The 21,616-nt window shown below is 30.7% G+C and overlaps 1 protein-coding gene across 1 annotated transcript in view; it reads left to right on the forward strand.

Annotated features, from left to right (window-relative positions):
* The window catches only part of LOC129219014 (uncharacterized), a 42,766-nt gene extending 28,274 nt beyond the window's left edge, over nucleotides 1-14,492 (forward strand). Inside the window, exons 5-9 of the mRNA XM_054853333.1 lie at nucleotides 5,710-5,870; nucleotides 8,807-8,851; nucleotides 8,946-9,010; nucleotides 13,616-13,716; nucleotides 14,323-14,492. Coding sequence (XP_054709308.1) covers nucleotides 5,710-5,870; nucleotides 8,807-8,851; nucleotides 8,946-9,010; nucleotides 13,616-13,716; nucleotides 14,323-14,492 — 542 coding nt within the window. The remainder of the gene's footprint in view (nucleotides 1-5,709; nucleotides 5,871-8,806; nucleotides 8,852-8,945; nucleotides 9,011-13,615; nucleotides 13,717-14,322) is intronic.
* The last annotated feature ends 7,124 nt before the right edge of the window (nucleotides 14,493-21,616 follow it).

Consider the following 21,616-nt stretch of genomic DNA (forward strand, 5'->3'; position numbering starts at 1 on the left):
TTATTGGTTTACAGGGATGCCCACCTAGGGGGAGGTAAGGCACAGACTGCACCATTCAAATTTTTAGGGGGGGGGTGTTTTGGGGATATTTTTCTCATTTGGGGCCCTCTGCTTTTGGAGGGGATCTCCACGATATAGAGGGAGGTGCACCTTTGCCCTTAGGGGGTTGGGCACCCCTGTTGGTTTCTGACTAAATTCTAAAATGTCTAAAAACAATATTTAGTAATCTTTATAACAGTTCTGAAATATGTCATACAGTTTATAATAACACAGTGAAACCCGAATTTTACGTTTCTTAAGAGATTGGGTTAGAAAAACGCAAAATACAGGAAATACATGGCCTGATAATGGGACCCGATTTTAATGCGGGGAAAACGTGGATCCAGAGAACGTAAAATCGGAGTTTCACTGTATACGTATGATATGAGCAAGGATTGCTTATGTACTAATTTTTGGACATTGACAAAAATTTGACACAAAAGGAATTTCTTCAACAAATATGTTTTCATTCTCCCCCCCCCCCTTTTTTTTTCTTTCAACATGTTATTAAAAATAGTAATTATAGATCCAAAGAGTCCTCATCGCTCAGTTATGCATATATAACCCAGTCTTGTGGCAGGTGTGCCCACCTAGAGGGGAAGGGAGGGGGTCATGGCGCAGACTTCGCCATTAAAATTGGGGGGAAGGGTTGAGGGTTTTTTTCTTTTTTAAGGGGGTCTTCATGATTTTTAGAGGGTGCGCCTTTACTCGAAGGGGGGGGGGCACCATTATTGGCTATGGATTTGTATTGCTAATCGACCACATGTTCTCGAATTTTGGGGACAGCCTGTATAGAGGTTTTTGACCTCATATTCTCAAAAATAGTCTCAGTACTTAGGCATACTAAAAGTCCCCTAATTTTAAAATGCTACCGAATTTTTAATTAGAAGCGCTTTTTTTTTCGAGACACACACACCTACGCACACATACACACACTGCACAGACTACTGTGCACAGACACAAACACACACTCCTACACACACACATACACATACACAATCATGCCTGCACACAAACACATATGCCTACATACACACACACGAACACCTACACACACATGCGCGTACACACACAGCACTGCATACACAACACGCACACACATGCATACATACACACACGCACCGACACACATGCGCCTACCCAAACACACACGTGCATTCATACACACACACTCGTGATTGTGAAAAACATAATTTGAATTCAAGATGCCAAAAATTCAAGTTAATAAATATATATATATATATATATATATATATTCAGGAGGATTTCATATTAGTCTACAAGAATTATCTTTTATTCAACTATTTTAAACTGATGACTGTTCTGGGCACTGCACCTTCAAAAAGAAAATATATATTTAAAATGTATGAAATTAGTATAATGCAGCGCATTTGTATCTCGCCCATTTTTCTTTATGAATTAGCTTATGATTTGAAAAAAACAGAGCCAAAGCTCCGAGTCAACTTGTTCGTTATCTCCGTCTGTTCTTAATAACTTGAGTAATTATAAGTTCAAAATTTATTCAATAAAAATGATTTTAGTAAGAGATAATTTTAAGAAAGTCTGATTATATTACACATGTTTGTTCCACGCCAATTAAGCCCAAAAGTCCCGTTTTTCTTACTTTCAAGTCCCTAAATTACCGTCGTTTTCAAAATCTGGTCATTCTCTTTAAATTTTCATTTTTATCTATTCCTCCCCCCCCCCCCAACATAAATTATAAATGTGTTTTTCACGGCAAAAAATCTTGAACAAAAAATAATATTGTAGCTGAATTTTCAGATTTCTCAGTAAGAATTCAAGTCCCTTTTCTCCCTAAGAGCAAATTTAAAATCTGTTGGGAATAATTTATCACACTACTTGTATTTTTAAAAATCTCTTCCTTTTCCAGCTTTCTTCTCGGGGTTTCCTGGCCGCCATTGAAGTTCGCACGTGCAAAGTACAGAATAACAGAAGCCAGAAAAAAGTGTAATAAGTGTCAAAACGATGAAAAAAATACAATTTGCTGATCGAATGCTCAATTAATCGCTTATTGCTTCGTTTTTGTAGGTCCTGTGGTCGGATAGTCGATATTGGATTAAATTTGGGATCTTTAGCAACTTTTATTTCAAATTCCAACTAACTTAAGCCTACAAAACTGCAATATTGAAACTTTGATCATTGTACATAATTGAAAAACCAACTAAAGCTATATATCAGCAAAACAATATTAATTTATAGTAAAGCTCAGAAGCAATTTTGGATCCCCATTGAATGGAATTAAGCGCATCAGATATGAGTGTTGTACTGCGAAATTCACCGATGAGCAAACGCCATCTTTCGAGCCAAATTAAAAAAGAAATACTGAAAGTGTGCGTGATTTAAAACATTGTTCGACATAAATTTTATTCTTACGATCAGAATTAGAACGAAATTCCCAAAAGAACTTTCAGAAACCTTCTATGTTAAACGCCATTTATTATTTTAAGTTACTACATACCGTCGAGCAAGACTGGCGTACACCGTAACGTTTCAGCCCAGTAACCCTGTGGGTGCAGGTTCAAACCCCGAGTAGGTGCGCGCGATTTTTTAAGGGATTACAGAATCTCGCATACGGAGTTTAAAAATTTGAAAGAAGTTTCATAGGTTTTTTTTTTCTAAATTATTTATCTTGCGGGAAAAAAATGAAAATCCGAAAAATTTGAAAGAAGTTTCGTAGGTTTTTTTTTTTCTCTAAATTATTTATCTTGCGGGAAAAGAATGAAAATCCAAAAAATTTTATTTTTGGAAATAATCAGGAAATATGTTCAAAACAATAAAAAAAATTTCACATCAGTGATAGATTTAAAAATAATGATAGTACAATTCAAATGTATAATTTGGTTTAAAAGTATGACACAAGCCTGACATTTTTGCCCTGAAGTATGTCCATTGTTTAAAATTTTGTTAAAGAAAGTTGAAGATTCATCCGTTCTGTTTGCAATTATGATAATTAGAACAGCAATTTAAATTGTTACATTTTGTTCTCAAAGAGATATAAAATGCATTTGATTGAAGAATTTTATAAGAAACAAAGTTGGAAGAATTTTTTTTCTAACCTTGAAAAAATTGCTTTTTTTTTTTTTTTTTTTTTTTTTTTGTAAAAAATGAAAAAGAATTCGGTGAATGATTTAAAAATGGTAAATTCAAATGTTTATGCTTAAAACAGAAAACTCTTTTGAAAACCCTGAAATATAACACTTCAATAATTTCAATAAACCTGAAATATAACAAAAAGTTAGGGAAATTTGGGGGTTCTGTTCGTTTTTATAATAATTTCTAACTACAATTTGTGATGTTAAAGGTAAAAAAGCGCGAATAAAATTATATTTTACTTTTTTTAAAATTAATTACCAAAAATAAAAAGAAAAACCGTCATAAACAACCATTACTTGAAAAAAAAATGCATTAGAGGAATATTATTGTATAATAATATCAAGTTTATTGTAATAAATTTATAACAAAATCCAGTTCAAATTTTGATGTTTTAAATTTTAGAGATGAAAATAACGTTTTTGGCAATATTTTGTTTTACTATCGCCAAAATGCAGGATTTTTGAGTATCATAAACTGATTTTAAAATGTTATGTCCATTTTATTACATTTCCACATAAAAATTTGCATTTTTACATTTCCACATTTTTTACTGTAAAAATATTCATTTTTTCTTTCGATTAATATGTTTTGAGAAGTGAAATACTTATATGACTTCATTTTTTGACAACAAAGAAGTAAAATTAAAACTAATATGTAAATGTAAAAGTACTTACTTTTCCCCTTTAAATAAAGCATATTAAAAGTCAGCAAATTTCTGAGATCAATAATACTTTTTTTAAACGCAGCATATAACATTTATTTTCACTCAAAATAAGAATTTTCGAAGTTTGACAAGAAAGTCCTACGAACGACTGAGTTTTCTCATACGCAGGACATCCGAAGGCAAAGACCGTAGGATGTCAGAAAAGAAAATCCTTGGTACGTCCTGAAAGGACTAAAGTTAATCCCTGGAACTACCTTGTGTGATACTCCCGAGGATGTCCTCATGTCATCGAATTTCGCACCGCGCTTTAACCTATAATGGAAAAAGTATTATGGATAAACAAGTGTGTTTTGTATTTATTTGATTTTTTAAAGTGAGTTCTTTCGCCAATTTGAGCTTCCTATTTCATAATTAATTGTGATTTTAAAAAAAACTGTACTTTTTCAAAAAACTTTTTTTGTCCTCAAAAAAAAAAAAAATAATAATAATAATAATAATAAAATATATAAAAATAATAAACTAAAAAAAAAAAATTTTTACGCTTATTTAATTTAAATGTTATTTTCGTAACTCGTTTAAGTTTTGTAGATCATAGTTCATTAGGATTTTTAGAAAATTTCAGTGAGAAAACTAATAAAATAAAATTTTCCGTTCAACTTGAGATGAATGTCCTAAAAATGATTGATTTTGCTGAGACTCGGGATATCCTTAGAGATAAGTCCCCAAGATATCTATAAAAAAAAAGTCCGTGGTACGTCCTGAAAAGATAAGGATCACTTTAGGTCATCCTTAGGCCTAAAAAAAAGTTTGTCCTTGGGACGTCCTGCGAGACGTGTCTAAGGATCGCCAAATTTCGTCGATTTTTTACAACGGACTAGATTTGGACGTTCAGGACATAAAATGGACGTCCGAAGGACTTTTCGTGCTGTCTGGGCTGTCTGTATAAACATTTTCTGATATAGTTGCATGCAAATATATAGTTTCTGTATTGCATTGGATGTTTTTGCAATTTTCAAAAATAAATTATGTGAAAAGAAATGTCACACAAGCCTAGCATTTAACTACAGTGGCTAAACGACTCATCATATCTTTCCCCATTTTTTTGTTCAATGTTCTTGTTCAAAGATATATATCTATATCTCAACAACTTGGATTTGAAAAAAAAATGCAACTGCAGTTCGATAATCTATTGAAACAAAATTGATTGTTGCTTTTCTGCAATAATATATAAAATAGCAGTAAGTTTCCAATGTTCAAAAAGGTTAATTTTCATTAACATTATAAAAACAGTTGTTATTTTTGTTGTAGCAGACACTATACATTTCTCACAAATTGTTTCTAGGAATCTGTCTGAGATTAACCACTTACCCATCATGATGTACATGAAATTATGACATCTTCTTGACCCGAAATTATGACATCTTCTTGACCCAAAACTATGATAAACGTGTGTGTGTCATTATTCTATTTTAGTACTTTCACCGTAAGTGTTGCTTATTACACTATGCTTGACAATTGAGTAATTTGGTAACATGAGCTGTATCAACTGTTGATTTATTTATCTGCTTTCTGTTACCAATTAGATGTTGATAGTTGCCTATCCAAATCCTAAAGGGCTATGTTTTCTTACTAGTCACATGAGACTATGCATTTGGAATATGCAAACTGATATCATTATGCTAACAGTGCTTACTGCCTGTGGGCCATAAACGACTCACAAAGTTGACCCATATGGCTCGTTGTTTTGTAGTTACAAATCGAAAACCACAGCGTCAAATCACAGCAGATTTGTTTTAAATAATAATTTTAATGTTTTAAGTTGTTGATTTCATATCAAGATGGTTGAGCATTTAAATGAATATTCTAATTGTTTAATTATTTTCAAATTTCAGCGGACGATGAACTTAGTGATTTTTTCCAAGAACTTGGACCTACTTATGGTGTGCCTTATATTCCTGCAACACTTTTAAATCCAGAATGCTCAAATGATGCTGATATGTTAGATTCAAGCTTTCAGCCATTGATATCAGATGTACTTCAGAATAAATCTGAGGTAAATATTTTCAATGATAAGTATGAGTATATATTGATTTCATTCAATGATAAATTAAAATAGCTAAAATTAAAAATTATTTTTACCTGTAAGTTTCAATTCTGAAAGTATTACTTATTTGGCTTCTGAGTTTAAGTTTTACTTTCGTAATGCTATTAGGAGCTATATATTTTTAACTTATAACACTTCTGTAGTGCATTGGAAATACACTTTTAATTAATTAAACTTGTGTTTTACTCAAAATTAATGCTGTAATATTTTGCAGTTTGAAAATTTTTAATCATTTTCCAACTTTTTAAGATCTCTAATGCTGCCACTGGCAACTAAAACTACTATTTTGAAGCAAAAGCAACTAGGTGACTATTTTAGACCAAATACTGACAAAACCACCAAAAAATAGGCCAAATACGGGTTTTGCATTCAATTACAAAAAATAAAGACTAAAAAATGCTAAAACTCCTGGTTTTTTCTTTTTCCCCGGTGCTTTAAAAAATTAAAAAAAAAAATCAAAATTTGCTAATAAGTTTGCCAGGGTGTCTACCCAACTGGAAAACTTGGAAATGTCAGGAAAAATTTTTGCACTAGAAATTTCGGGGAAAAGTCAGGGAAATTTACTTTTGAATGCAGAAAACCTGGAATTTTTTTAAAATTATAACCAGTTTCAAAAGATTTGTTTTCCTTTTTTGCAGTTTAGTAAAATTCATTTGGTCAGAACTTCATGCAACTTGAAATTACTAAAAGAAAATATTTCTTTCCTTAAACCAGTTCTTCAACCCCACCTTTTATTTACTAGTAGTTCTCTCATACCACACACTCTCCCCTGAGGCTGAGACCCTACCAAAGTTGAATGGTTCCTCTTTGTTCAAAACACAGAGGTTGCAAATGTTCAACCAAATACAAATGACACAGTGAAATCGATGTTGAAGTGTGGTGAACTTATGAAGTAAAGATGGGTTTCTTTATTTTGGTGGCATCAGAATTGCAAGGTTTTTTAATAAGATTCCAGGCTGGTAACCGAATGGCCCATTTCCTGTGTGAAGAGATGTATTTGATGCTTAACGATTTCTTAAGAGTTCTCAAAGTTTCCCCCCCCCCAAAAAAACCCTAAAAGTTTTCCAGAAAACGAAGTCTGTGTAAGGGATTGAAGAATGTAATTAAAACTGTCATTAAACAGTGATATAAACATAACTCGTATAAAATTTCACATAAGCACAGCTAACCATTAAAAAACGTAGCGAAAATAGCTAAACTAACCTTCAAAAAAGCACATGGAAGAATTTTGTTTGGGATATGGAAAACCTGGACAAGTCAGAGTAGTTAAAAATTTCTTTTGAGTAGACACCCTGGTTTGCTCTTACGCAAAAAAAAATCGGGCACATTTTGCCACGTTTATTTATTTACTTTTTAAAAAGTAGGAATAAGTAATTTTATAATCATATTAACGATTAAAATGTTGGATATTATCTTTTTTGAACGAATATTTGCGTTTTTCCAAATGCAATTTATCTAAAAGGTTCTGTGATTGGGATTTTTGCAAAGAATTTGTGTCAGTTACTATGATTTTGGTTAACTGTTGTTTTTATTCTGAATGAGTCAATAAAACTTTGGTGTTTAATTACTTGTAGCCCTTTTTTGTTGATTATTTGAAAACAAGCACTAATTTCCATGCAATCCAAAACATCGCGAATCTGACATAGTGCTTTTTATGCCAATCATATCAATCTTTTACTGTTGTCTTTAATTGAAGGTCAGACATTATACCAGAATATGCCAGTACTTGTTTCTTTAGTGCCCCTTTGAAAGGGTTGGATTCAACTAATCTCATGCATAGATCTAGCCCCCTGCTTTGAGTGCCCCCCCCCCCCTCCATCCCGTACTTGCTACACAGCCAAGGTATGCATTTATCAAAGCATCATAGCATTTTGACATCAATGCTATTACAAAAAAAAAAATTAATAAATAAATAAAATAAATAAAAAAATGGGTGTTTATTTTCTGCATCTGTGATTATTTGGGAGATTATTTGAGGCAGTGAGAAGCAAAGGGATGTAAGTGGCAAAATTAAAAATTTAGATAACCAGTACACATAGCAGGTGAATCTCTCCTCTGTCTTGAGGCAAGAGATGGTACTAGTAGCCCTGGTAGTTGCTGCTATACAGCATAATTTAGAAAAAAAATTCAATGAAAGCCTACCTAGGAGCTAATCTTTAAATGCATTTTACTCAAAACTTGAAAACGTCCACTTGCACCCCTTTGCTTCTTACTGCCTCATTTACTACATTACTGACTACTAAAACAACTAATTCTCGTAAACGACCTCAGTAGCAGCCCTGCTTATATTTAAATTAGGTTTTCTTAATTTTTACCATGTATCAGTCAAACCTTTTTTTTGGAAGCATTCAAACTATTTTTCAGTCTTGTATATTTCAAAGAGTTATAGCGCAACAATAATGTCAGCTCGTGATTCTCAGCTTGCAGAACACTATTGATAAGTACCAGAGTCAATTGCGAGATTTCCCTATTGTTCCGGTTTTTCAGTGGTATTTCAAAAAGCTCTGCCAATTCCCAGTCAGTAATGACCATGCTTAGATTTTCCACTTTTTATAATAATGTTTTGTAGCTGCTTAGAGTAAAACTATAAACACAGACTGATGAGGAAAACTTTGACAGATGGTGTAGGCTTTTTTAATCATATTATTTAAAAATATATTTGTAAAATCTCATCTCAGGTGACTGGTGAGATTTTGCACAGTTGGTCAGTGAAAGTCTGGGAACGGCATTTATTTTGTAGTTTTCTGTGGGGAAGACTTTTCTGTATTTGTATTTTGTGTATGCATTTATAATCATTTAATCTTATTAACTTTTTAATAGTAAAAATTTATTACACTGATCTTAAATTTATTTGCATTTCATGTTAGTAAAAAATTCTTTATTAGGAAAGAAGAGTAATTCGTTCAGGGAGGAGAAGATTGGAGAAAATGGTATGATAATAGTAAAACCAAAAAAAAACATATTTTAGTTTTTTTCCCCTAATTATAAATAAAAACATAGTCCTTACAACTTTTATACTTTTAGGTATGTGGAGTTGAAAATGGAAATTCAAAAACACAAGTTTGCATTGCTTTTCCTGCAAAAAATGAGTAAGTTGTTTGAAATATGATTTAACTGTGGTTTTTGTTCTTAATCTTCAAATAGATAGATTGGGTATTCAACCTTTTTTTTCTCATGGGCTCCAAGCATATAACAACTGTTTCATGCAGGTACAACTTAAATATTAAGGAGAAATAGTGTTTATATCTTTGATAAGGTGGCAGTTAGTTGCAGGAGTCTTAAGGCATTTACTGTCTTCTGTGACAGGCTTAGATCCTGTATCATTATTTATAACAAGCTCAATACTCAAAGTGCAAGTTGTACCATCAAGTTATTTAGGGAGAATTTTTTTATTTTTTAAATTTATTTGTTGATTTATTTTTAGTTTAAGTTATGTTTTATTTTCTAATTTTAATTTCAGTTTTTTTATTTACTTATTTTGTGTTATGTGTTTGTGTATGTTATTGGTGTTGCATGGAGCTTTTCTAACAAAACAATAATAACAATAATTTAAAATAAATAAATAAATAAAAAATTATCATATAAGCTTTGTGCTACAATATGATTAAGGTGAAAAAACAACGTAAATAAATATTTTTCTCGAATATTTGTGCTTCATTTACGTTGTTTTTTCACTTTAATCAAATAAATAAATAATTTTAAAATATTTTTAAAACAATGAATAAAATAAAAAGGGCTAAAAATAAAAAGTGGCAAAAGGGATGAGAAAATTTTTTGTGTTGAATTTGCGCCATCAAACTTAGGGGGGATGGGCACCTCTGCCGTTCATTCAAAATATTCATTCTTTGATTATAATAGAATTGATTATTAAAAGATAAGATAAATATATTGATTATTTAAAGAATTTTATCCTAAAACAGCATGAAAAAGCAATTTAAAAATTCATGGCCTTATATATATATTGAAGGGGTGGGGTTTTAGGGTTTAAACCCCTTCCAAAATGTTTCAAAGTTATTCCAATATGTTTTTATTATATTTTCTTTTGCTGAAAAACTTATTATTTTTCCTAAGTCTATATAATTTAAAAATGAAATTACTATTATTTAGGAATTGAGCAAACTCAGTCTTCATCTGCAGTATTTTTAAAGATTATTATTGTAGTTATTGCAAACATTATTTCTTACGAAAACTTTTTCAGGTTTTGAATACCTGACACTAACAAAAACATCAAAATTCTTTAAATTTAAGAGTGCCAAATTCTATATTTTACATATTAATTAAGTACCAAAAAACATGAATTTAAGAAACATTGCTTCTAATGTGCATTCATGAGGACACATTTTATTATTATTTTTTTGTTGATTTTTTAAAAAAACATCAAATAGTTAACAGGGGTAAAGTTATGTAATGGACACACTTTTGTTTTCCTTTTATAGATACATCACCTTTTATATTTGTTCATATTAGTGCACTTAAAGTAGTAACATCCCCTCATTTAATCAACTTACCATAACAAAAACCAATAGAATATATGAATAAAATCAAACTTTATTGATCATATAGATTTCACAAGAATTGTGTTGATGAAACCCTCCCTAAAACAAAACTCTGGTTACGGCCCTAAAAAAAATCCACTTTAACTTATGTTTCGAAAAATGTGTGTGCTCTTGATTGCTAAAAAAAGATAGAAATTAATTTAGACACTTTTTCCACTTTCATAAACCTACCTTTAGTCCTCAGAATTTGTACCTCTTTGGTTTAATGTTCATGCTACTGGTGACAAAGCCTTGAGCTCAGAACTCCTGTGAAAGTTATGCCTCTCTTTGTCTCACTAGTTTTGTTTAACTGTCACAAGTGTGCAACACCCTGCCTCTTCCTCTGCATAATTTATAGAAAAAAAAATAAAATCTTATTTTACTGAAAAAAAGCTAAGAAAAAGCACAGTGCTGATGCACACATTTATGGGAAATGGTGTTACATATGCTTGATTCATTTAAGCAGCATGTTTGATTCAAATATCTGGCAGTTTTTTAATGTTAAAGCTGGATTTCTTTCTGTTGTTGAGGTTTTGATTCAATGAAGCAGCTGATTCAATTAAGTGATTAAACTATCCGGCACTCACTGTATTACTAAAAGTATTAGGACACTTTCAAAAATTCACATTTTTATGGATTGCTTGAGAAATAAGAGACTGCCTGTAACTTTTGTCATATAAAAGCTCCAGCTGTCATTTTCCAGTAAACATTGAATTACCCATACATTTAGGGAACCAGCAGCAAATTGAAGAAATAAAAAAAAAACAATTTCCATCATCTTTCGCTGTAAATAGCTGGGAATGAGCTATAAATTTTAGAAGTTATTTTACTTTCCATACGCAATAAGTTTATAGATTTTCATGAAACTAACATTCAGAAAGATGAAAACATTTTTTTAAAAAAATTGTCAAATTTATTATGCATGAGTTTGGCTATGTCATGCAGAGTTTTCCATCAAATCTTACCTAACTTTCAGAAAATTTGATGAATTATGAATGCTTAAATTAGTTGGGACTTGGCCTTTTGTTTAGCTTGGAAAATATAATTGCATGCAGTAATTTTTTGTGTTATATGTATAGTTTAGAACTTGTCCAGAATAATTATGTCCTGTGTTTATTAATTAAAAAAGCCACTCAAATTTGAAGTTTCAATTTGAGAGAAGGCATGATAAAATATTATTTAAAATTCTCAACGTAATAAATATTTTTGCAGTTCTAGCCTAGGTTTCTATTTTAATTCAGGTGACAACACTGCTTGTTTCGAATAGGATAGTTCTATTTTCAGGCAGCTTGTCCAGTTATCCCAACACATAGTTACAGGAAGTTAAAAAGTCCCGTTTTCTGACACAACAGAAGCACAGTTGACACAAAATGCTTCAACTGAAATTCATTGGGTGAAAATATTTAATTCCACTAGTATCAATAATTCAAACTATGAAAATTATTCAGGGTTCGTACGAGTCATGGAAATCCTGGAAAGTCATGGAAAAAAAATAAACCAATTTCAGACCTGGAAAAGTCATGGAAAATGAATATTTTTGTTAAAAGTCATGGAAATTATTTTAAGGTCATGGAAAAATGTCCTGAACAAAGAGAAAGTAACAAGCTTAAAAAGCATTAGAAATCTTGAATGGTTTAACAGCATTGCATATAAAAGCTGTTAAAACTTGAAAATTGAATGATCCTAAAAACAAATCTGAATTTTGAAATCCCAATGCATCCACTTCTGTAGCAGCATCCCTTCTTCTTTTGCAATGTGATTTCACTGCTTAGACATCACTAGTTTAGAACTTATCATTATTTCCAACACTTGTTATATTTTATATTCTGTAGTAGCGAATTTACACGTTTTTGATTTTGCCACGCCTACTCAAAAAACGTGATTCAGTTGCATCCAAGAACGTTTCAATCACTCCTAAAAACTTTATTTTTAAATTTATCAGAGTTGATCTTAGTTTGTTGTAGGTTTTAGGAAATAAAGATCTTTAATTAGGCTATAGAATATAGAAATAGGGCAATTCTAGTACTCTAAAACAGTAGTGCCCAACATACAGCTCGCGAAACTGATCCATGCGGCCCAAATGTTACGTTCAATGTCAGGAATCTAATTCTGTGTTCTGAAATCTCTAAACCTATTAATTTATATTCATTTGAAAATGCATAAATTAGTAAACAAGTACATTTGAATCAGAAGATTTATTTAATGCTGAATAATTGTTTGTAAATATCTGTTTTGGAATCATGAATTTACTGGAGAATGGCTTTACTTTAAAGAACTAAAATGCTGACAGATTACATGCATGATTAGATGCACTGTTGACACTAAAAGGCAACTTTTAAAGCAAATTTATTAATACTTAGGAATGACTCCTTCAACCTTTGTCCCATTCTCTATCATTCTGCCCTTTTATGAAGAGAAAAAAAATAGACATTTAAGCATCATTATATTACATTCACTGCATTTTTTCTTTACTTAAGTTTAAATAAAGAAGACAAATAAGAGTAGTTTAATTTTTGCACTGTGCACTGATGTTTTTTAAATCATAAACAATTGCTTTGATGAAGTAGTGGCGTTCACGTAGAAGTTAACTTATTCACGTTTCCAAATATTGGCAAGTTTGATAGGTATTAAATAGTACTATTTTCTTTGTATAACAAGGTCATGAAAATTTTTATTAAGTCATGAAAAAATCTTGGAAAAATCATGGAATTTTTTCATCTGAATAGAGTATGAACCCTGATTATTGATCATAAAATATATTTTATGTTCGCATACAATAATGTGTCAATGCAAAGCATATTTTTGCTTATGAATAATTGGTGGACAAGTGAACAAGCAAAGTTGCAATTTGCAGTTCTTAAAGTGATGTTGATTGAAGTTAAATTGTACAAAATCCTATTAAGATTTTTATTTTCGTTTAAAATCGGAACTAAATGTTCTCAAACAAATTTGTGTATTCAAAATATTATGCTATATCAGTTCTTGTTCAAGTGTTCATTTCTGCACTTACTGTAAAAAAATATGAGATTTTTTAAAAATGCCAATGAGGTTGACTAAAACTGCTAAATTGTTATCTCCAGTTGTCTTTTATATGCAATTGTAACTGTACACTTATTTTTTCTAAGATTTTTTTACTTATTTTGAATTTCAATATTTTAGATATCAGTGCTTGCCTATTGCTGGTGAAAATTATGTTTTGAAAGTCCCATCGAATGACACAAAACGAAGAAAACAAATGTCTCCTTTAATGAATTTTCATGGTATGTGTATTGGAAGATCATTTTTTTTTCTAATTTGATAATGAAAGTATAGTTCTGTTTTACATTTCACCAAAGACCAGAACTGTCACATTTTTTTTTTCCAAAGTGTAGAAGGTTATTTCTTGGTTCTGTGCAAAAACACAATATTCGCACAGAGTAAAAAATAGATAAATAAAAATGTGAAGAATTTATGGTTTTTGTAACAAGACAACTCAACAAAAAAGATCATAAATAGATGTTATGCTTAGTATAAAAGATGACATAAATTTCTAATTGTGTAAATGAAATTTTATGGTAAAAATTTAGAAAATTGCTAATTTGAATGAAAGTTTTGTTCCAGTTTTGCAGTTCCAAACTAGTCAAAGTTCTTTTTTTTTTTTTTTTTGTGCAACACCAAATGAACCTTTGATTACTACTCTGTCCATATTCAATTTGCTGATACACTTTCTAAAAAATGCACTTTCATCACTTAACGCTTATTAAATATTTATTGAGCTTTGTTTTATTCATAAATTAACTGTTAACATAATTTTGTTATGCCTGCCTGTGTGACTCAATGGGAAATTTTTTAATTTTAACTTATTAACTAATTTTGTTTTTGCCCAGGTTATGAGGATATTGCTACCCCAGTTTCTGAATCAAGTATTAACTTTCGCTTGCTAAAAAATATGGGATGGAAACCAGGAATGTGCTTAAATCTAACAGGAAGTGGAGTTGTGTCACCTGCAAAATCAGTTTTGGGCAGAGAAAAAGAAGAGCTTGAATTTAATTTATGAAAATATTAAACATTTGTTTAACAACTTTTAATAAAAAAGTGTTCATTTCTAGAAAGTTTGTACTAGCATTTATTCATTTATTTAATATTTTGTATAAGTGTTTTTGAAAAAAAGATGCTAAGCATACAATTAAATAATTGTAGTTTTACAATTGTCAAGATAAAAAACTAGATTGATAAAGGCTAGTTCCATGCGTGACTTACTCTACTAGTGAGCTAAACCTGAATCTTAAAACAACCATGAAAATACTATTGTGACAAAAAATTGATTTTTACCAGTTGTTTTATCTTGATTGATTTAAATATCCTAGCCATTAAATTTTATATTCTGGGTACTTCAATAAAGCTCAGTTTTAACTCAGACTACATGAAAATGAAATGATAAATTGTATTAAGTACAAAAACTCCTGTTTTTTCCTTTGTTGAGTAAAAAAAATTTTTTTTAGGTATTTGTAACTTGTAATAGCAGTACTTTTTTTAAAAATTATATATTGCTACTAGATCAATGAAATATAATAATAATTAGTTTATAACATGACATTTTATATGTGACTCACACTACAATTTCCCTAAACATTTTTATTGACAATGAAAAAACGTATAAAAAACAAATTGCTCTTAATTTTACATAAATATTAAAGTTGAATCTATTATGTACCTAATTCTTTTTCAAAAAAATGAATAGAAAGGTAAATCCACAATTCTGTATAATGGTGTACTTTGGCACGGAATTAGCTTAAAACAATCTTAATTTGAACTTTTCAAAAGTCTTGTAGTGACTGGTTTTTTTCAAAAAATAGATGTGGATCTTTTTTTTTTTCAGAAAACTGAAATAATTTTTGCATGGTGTGAAACATAAACTGTTAATGTTAGCATATCCTAGAAAACTACTTGAATAATGAGCTAAAAATGTGTGAAATGGGTTTTTAAAAAAAATGATGTACTTTTAAAACATTCTCATGATTTCAAATTCAGCAGCATGTACAGTCAACTCACAATAGCTTGAAGTCCTAAGAGACTGGATAAAACCTTCAAGTTATGGGAAGCTCCCACATCTTTCTCAACTGTTTGCGACCAAATGAAAACTAAGAAATAAGGGAATATTTGAGTTATCACAAGATGACTGTAGTTTGTTATGCATGAGCAAGTTTTGATTCTCAATGTACTTCAGCATTAAAACTTTTTCAGGGTTACCAGGGAAGAGGGGGGGGGGAGTGGGCATGGCTCAGATTATGCCATTGAAATTTTAAGAGAAGATGCAAGAGTTTTTTTTTTTTTTTTTTTTTGTCTCATTTTTGGGAATGGCTTTCAGTCCAGGTGTTAACCCATCTTTTGTCAGCAAAAAATGTTAAAAAATACCACAGCAGTGAATAGTACTGCATACAATATCGTTACATAAAATAAACAACCTTGAACCCAAGACTTTTAATCTACAGTTTCTATGGTGCAAATGAACCAGCAGTTTGTGATTCTTGTTGTGTATCAGTCACAGTAAGACAATTGCTGGAGCATATAAAATTAAGAAGCAAGATAACAATAAAAGCTTGTTTTATGTGGCTGTTGTTTAATTTTGTAATGGATTATGCTACAATATTTGTAAAAAAACGCTGTAAAGCAATGTTACAGAAGAACCTTTTTATAAAAGAAGATATTCAGTTAGAAGCATGTAATAATTTTATTTCATGTTAAAAATGTATTTTGCCTTCAATTTAGGGCCCATATACCAAAACTATGCCCACAGGCTTCAGTATAAATAAAAAATGGACTGTTTCACTAGGAATTTTTAAAAATCTTTGCATATCACTACTTCTATAGCAATGCAACATAATTATTAACTCAATTAAAAACTGAATTTTTACCTTAGATTATGGGAAAAAATTTATAGCTACCCACTAAATATATCAATGTTTTATTGTGTACTTAAAAAAAGAATAGTTGAACAGCAGAATATAAAATTAGTGGCACATTAGAACCTGTTAAAGTAATCAGATATAAAGGTTTTTGAATATGTCTTTCGAGAAGATGGGAAATTCATTAGTGGCAGATGCAGGGTTCGCGTTTACGTGCTATAACGGGTTTTTTTATGCGAATTCGCGGGAAAGGGATGCAACTTCCGCGAAAATTCGGGTCCTAGGGACCCAGAACACCCAAAAGATAAAAACCAGAAAAAAAATTGTGGAAAATGCTGAAGATCTATCTAGTGAATGCTTTTAAGCTTCAATGACCAGGAGAATCAACAGAAAAGGATTAAAATGACCCTATCTCTTTATCAGCTATTCAAACACACCCCTACTGTTGACCAGTCAATGGAATTTTAGTGATAAGACTGGAGCTTACAGTGACCGCCTGGGCAGAGCTCAAGGAGCAAAATATTGCAAGTTCATAAATAGCCCATTGTACTGTATTCTAAGAATAAGTTCTCCCTCAACTTTTATCTTGGGGAAATTCCTGAAAACAACAATAAAGATCAAAAGTAAGAGTGGTTTCAATGCAATCTTCAGGATTGATACAGGACAACTGAGTAGTAAAAGCTTATCTATTTTGCATTCACCTAACCAGAATTACTTTTGAAAATTATTATCTTGCATCCTCAATAAAAGGATGGGTGAAAAAAAAAATGGCGAACATTTTCCCGATCGCGCAAAGCACTAAGTTCTGAACTTAACATTTTTCTTGTTAAATTACTTATGAATATGAATTTTATACAAAAGCACTTTAACCTTGTTCATTTTCTAGTAATTCACCTATTTCTGAGGGGCTATTTTTATTTGGACTTGCAAAAAGTCACGTATTAATCGATCGCGCCATTTTGAAAATGGCGAAATTTTAAAAGTAGCACCAAAGCCAACACAGATATTTTAAAAGAGTCAAAATGAAGTCAAATTTTCTAATTTAAGATTGCAAAGGAGCAATTTTCATACTCATGTGAGAAAATGTTTCGTTTTTGCGATCGCGATTTTTGCGTTGGGTTAATTCGCTTGCGATTTTTTTCTATTTCTATGAAATTGCTATTGATAATTGATGGAGGGGGGAGGGGCTGTTTGCTTTTTTTCACCTAGAAAAATGTTCATGAAAGCAAAGGTTAAGGGAGTGCTTTCTGCTTGATCAATCAAAGGCATTTATTTTTGATTTCATGGTAAAATCCAACTTTAAAGTAAATTTTGAGTTTACCTCATTGTAACTGACTAAATAGTTTCTCAAATAACTAAATCTTGCAAGTGTATTATTTGAACATATGATAATCACAGAAAAAAAGGGCAAAATTAACCAATTTAGTTTATTTCATACCTTTTTCAAATAACTATGTGGATAGTTTCTTTTCTCTAAGTATAAATAGTTGTATATTATTCAATTATGTGCTAAGATTTTCTGTTTAAAATTTAAGGGACTCATTTTTTCCGCCAAAGGACCCAAATCTATTTAATTAATGGGTCCTTGGGATCCAAGTTACGGATAGTTGAGCGCGAACACTGAGATGACAAAGTAGATTTGATAAAATAAGCATCAGAAGTTGTAAATAACTTTGATTTTGAGGACAATAGTGTTGATGCAGATTATGAAGTCATAACAGTACAAAACTAATTCAAAAGTGAGCTGCAAAATTTTTTATAGTCACACTATGAAATCTTCAAATGAAATTAAGACCACAAAATAAACCACAAAATTTCAAAATTTTTTAAAGAGTATAAGTGGAAAACAGCTAAATAAAGAAAAATTTTGAAATGAAAAATTGTTCTACATTGCCCCAATTTAGATGGCTTAAAATTGCCTCTTACTTGAAATCCTTCCAAAATTTCTGTGGGAGGGCACGGGGAACTCCAGAGGATAATGAATAATCATATATCTAATTATAAACTGTTCATGCCTTTAGTTCCAAGATTAATTAGTTCCAAGATCTTAATATTTACTGAAATACAAATACCTTTTCTTCAAAAATATGGCAATGGTGTATCTGTTTCTAAAATGAAATTTCATTTAATTCTAGAGATTACTGCGTTTTTAGAACAACTTCAAAGCAGTTACTTTTTGCCAAGTAGATAAATGCTAATGCTGAAACTTTGGAGCTAAAGGAAACATTCTAGTTTTGTTATTAGGGGTCATCGTATGGATAAAATTAGGCATTACTTTTTTCAAAACACTTGTTTACATTGTTGTAGAAATAAAAGTTTATTTCTGGAAATATAAAAACGTTTGTAACTAAAAATTATTAAAGGTTTTGAAAGTGTGTCTCCAATGAATGTTTAAATTTTGTGCAATAATATCTTTATTAATACATAAAAAAGTAAAGCATTTTCAGAAACTTTGTTGACTTTTTGTAGAATTTTATATTTACATGAATTTAAACTTATGATAGCAAGAATGTGACCATAATTACGTCAAACATTTGCTTTTTCTTTTGATTAAATGTACTGCTCCCATAAACTGTACTATGAATTTATATCACCCAACAAACATATCACAACATTCTTGGAGCATAGGCCTGATATCACCCCAGCTGAACAAACTATTAATGATAAAAGCGTTCACATGACCGTGCTTTATTCCAACGCCACATGTATTCGAAAACGGAAGACAGCAAATCAATTCTTTTTAAGAAATGAGAAAAACTATTTATATATTTTTTAACATCTTGTAAACATTTCAATGTAACTGTGTTACAAAACATTGTTTTTTATTAGAATAAATGGTTAATCTACTTAGTTAAGAATGTTTAGCATTTTTACCTCTATTACATGGCTTTTCGATTCTCCAGATTTCCTTTGGTCGCAAATAGTCTAATAAATGTGATTGTACTATCTTTTTTTAAACACCAAATTGAAAGAATGTATAGGGTTAGTCTTTTTGCTTTCCTTAACCAAATACTGGAAATGTAGCTTGGTGAGCAGTTTTTCTTTTCATAAATGTATAGATGAATGTTCTAAAATAAGCATAAAATTAAAACGCTAAGTTGGCCATGTACCATATAATGTAACATTGTGACTGAATATTTTTTTTAACTGTTTACTTTTTCAGGAAGCATGTCATTTCAAAGTGGTGTTGGTATTCAACTTGAGTTCCTTATCTAACATGTTTTTCAACTTAGTTCATAACACATTAGTATATTTGTAAAATGATATAATGAATAACTGTGATAAAAATACAGTATATAAATTTATTTTGTTGCATAATTAAATTTTTTTTATGAAAACATTTCTTGTGTGTTTATTTTTATATTTTCACACTCCTTCACAAACTTTGACTTAATCATTTCAGTATTTAGGTTTTAGTCTATCTTTAACGGTACATTTAAAATAATGCATTATTTGACAACTCCACCTAAATCTATCAAGCTGTCATTTTAATAGCCAAATAATCCAAATATTTGCATAAAGGATTTTTTTTTTTTTTTTTGACATATTAGGTTCGGCACAATTTGAAAATTTTCGTTGTTATAAACATTACAACTTTCCTGGTATAAATTCCTTACAATTTCTAGGTTTCTAATCAGGTGATTATTTGTGAGTTAATTTTCTTAGATTTTAGAAATTCCAAAAAACTTCTCGTCAATCGCTGTTTTTCTTATGAGTGTTACCTTTATAAAGCATTCTGTAATTTATTTTCAAAAAGTAAGTAACCTAACAAATCTTGAAGAAACTATCTTAATACTCAGTGATAACTTAAAATTGTATAAATATATTTATTTATTTATTCAAGAAATTTTAAGTACTGTCGAACCTCCATACATCAAAGTAGCAAACTGGGGAGAAAAAAAAATTTGATTTTTAGTAAAAACTTCAGTTTCTTCATAATTACTCCAGAAAACATTAACATTAAAGCAACTTTCCATACCAAAACTCCATTACTAATTTATATGCTCGTCATATTTGATAAAAGTTAAAAGATGAAATGTGAAGATTTATTGAATATTACATACCTTTCAAAAAACATTCCCAACTGCAGTTGCAATAATTACATTCTTTAAAAAAACCTACGAATATCTTGCTGAACAGCAAGTTTTGCAGAAAGTTCATAAAAAAAAATGTTCTCATTTATTTAGTCCACTAAACATTTCATCAGGAAACTTTTCCATGAATTGGAGCCCATGACATATTGTTTACAATGCTTTTCACATTTCTTTTTTTGTTAGTTTGGTTATGTTTTTGTATTCACTTACCATTTTTTCTTCGATTTCCTTTTTAGTGCCAGAAATCAAAATTAGTATATTTTCGTCGGTTGGATAATACAAATACAAATACAAAAGTGACGACCAGCAACAGGCTCTGGGCCCAGCTAGACTGGTCCTAGTCAATTTACAATCCCCAGTGAAGATCAATGGCCCTCTTAAAACTGTCTACTCCTTTGCTCATTACCACCTCTTCCGGTAAGCTGTTCCAAGGTTCCACTACCCTGCTAAAATAATAATTTTTCCTAATATCCATGTTAGCCTGAGATTTAAATAGCTTAAAACAATGACCCCTTGTCCTGTTTTCAGTGCTAAACTTTAGCCCCGTAACATCTTTCGTTTTAATAAATTTAAACAGCTGAATCATGTCCCCTCGGTCTCTTCTTTGCTCAAGACTGTACATTTTTAGCCTTCTAAGCCTGGAATCATAATCTAAGTGGGAAAGTCCACTTTTTAGCCTTGTAGCCCGCCTTTGAACCCTTTCCAATACATTAATGTCTTTCTTAAGATAAGGAGACCAAAACTGAACAGCATACTAATCAGTGATGATCAAATTATTATGGAAAGTCAGAAATTTGTTAAGAAGAATACTATCTTTAACATGACCTCGGGAGCATATGGGTGCAAGTTTGGTGATGTGTTCAAGACGGAAAATATTTTCAGTCCCCCCCCCTCCTCCGCATGCGTGCTTAAGGAAAAATTTATGTGCATAAATGTTGTAGATTTTAACAATGCCAGTTTTTGAGACTGTGTTTCATTTGAATTTTAAGCCTTTAAATTGTAATATTTCAGCATTTTGATATCGTAATTCCAAACACCTAAAAACCGCCAATAATGGGGGGTCTGGGGGCTCTCCCCCAGACTTTTTTTTTTTAAATTGAAGTCCAAAAAACGCAATGGTAGGCCATTTTGGTAAAGTTCAGGGACTTTTACATCAATTATTTCGAGTTGATAGTCCCAAA

Source organism: Uloborus diversus, chromosome 3, assembly GCF_026930045.1.
Source record: "Uloborus diversus isolate 005 chromosome 3, Udiv.v.3.1, whole genome shotgun sequence".
In the NCBI taxonomy this organism is placed as follows: Eukaryota; Metazoa; Arthropoda; class Arachnida; order Araneae; family Uloboridae; genus Uloborus; species Uloborus diversus.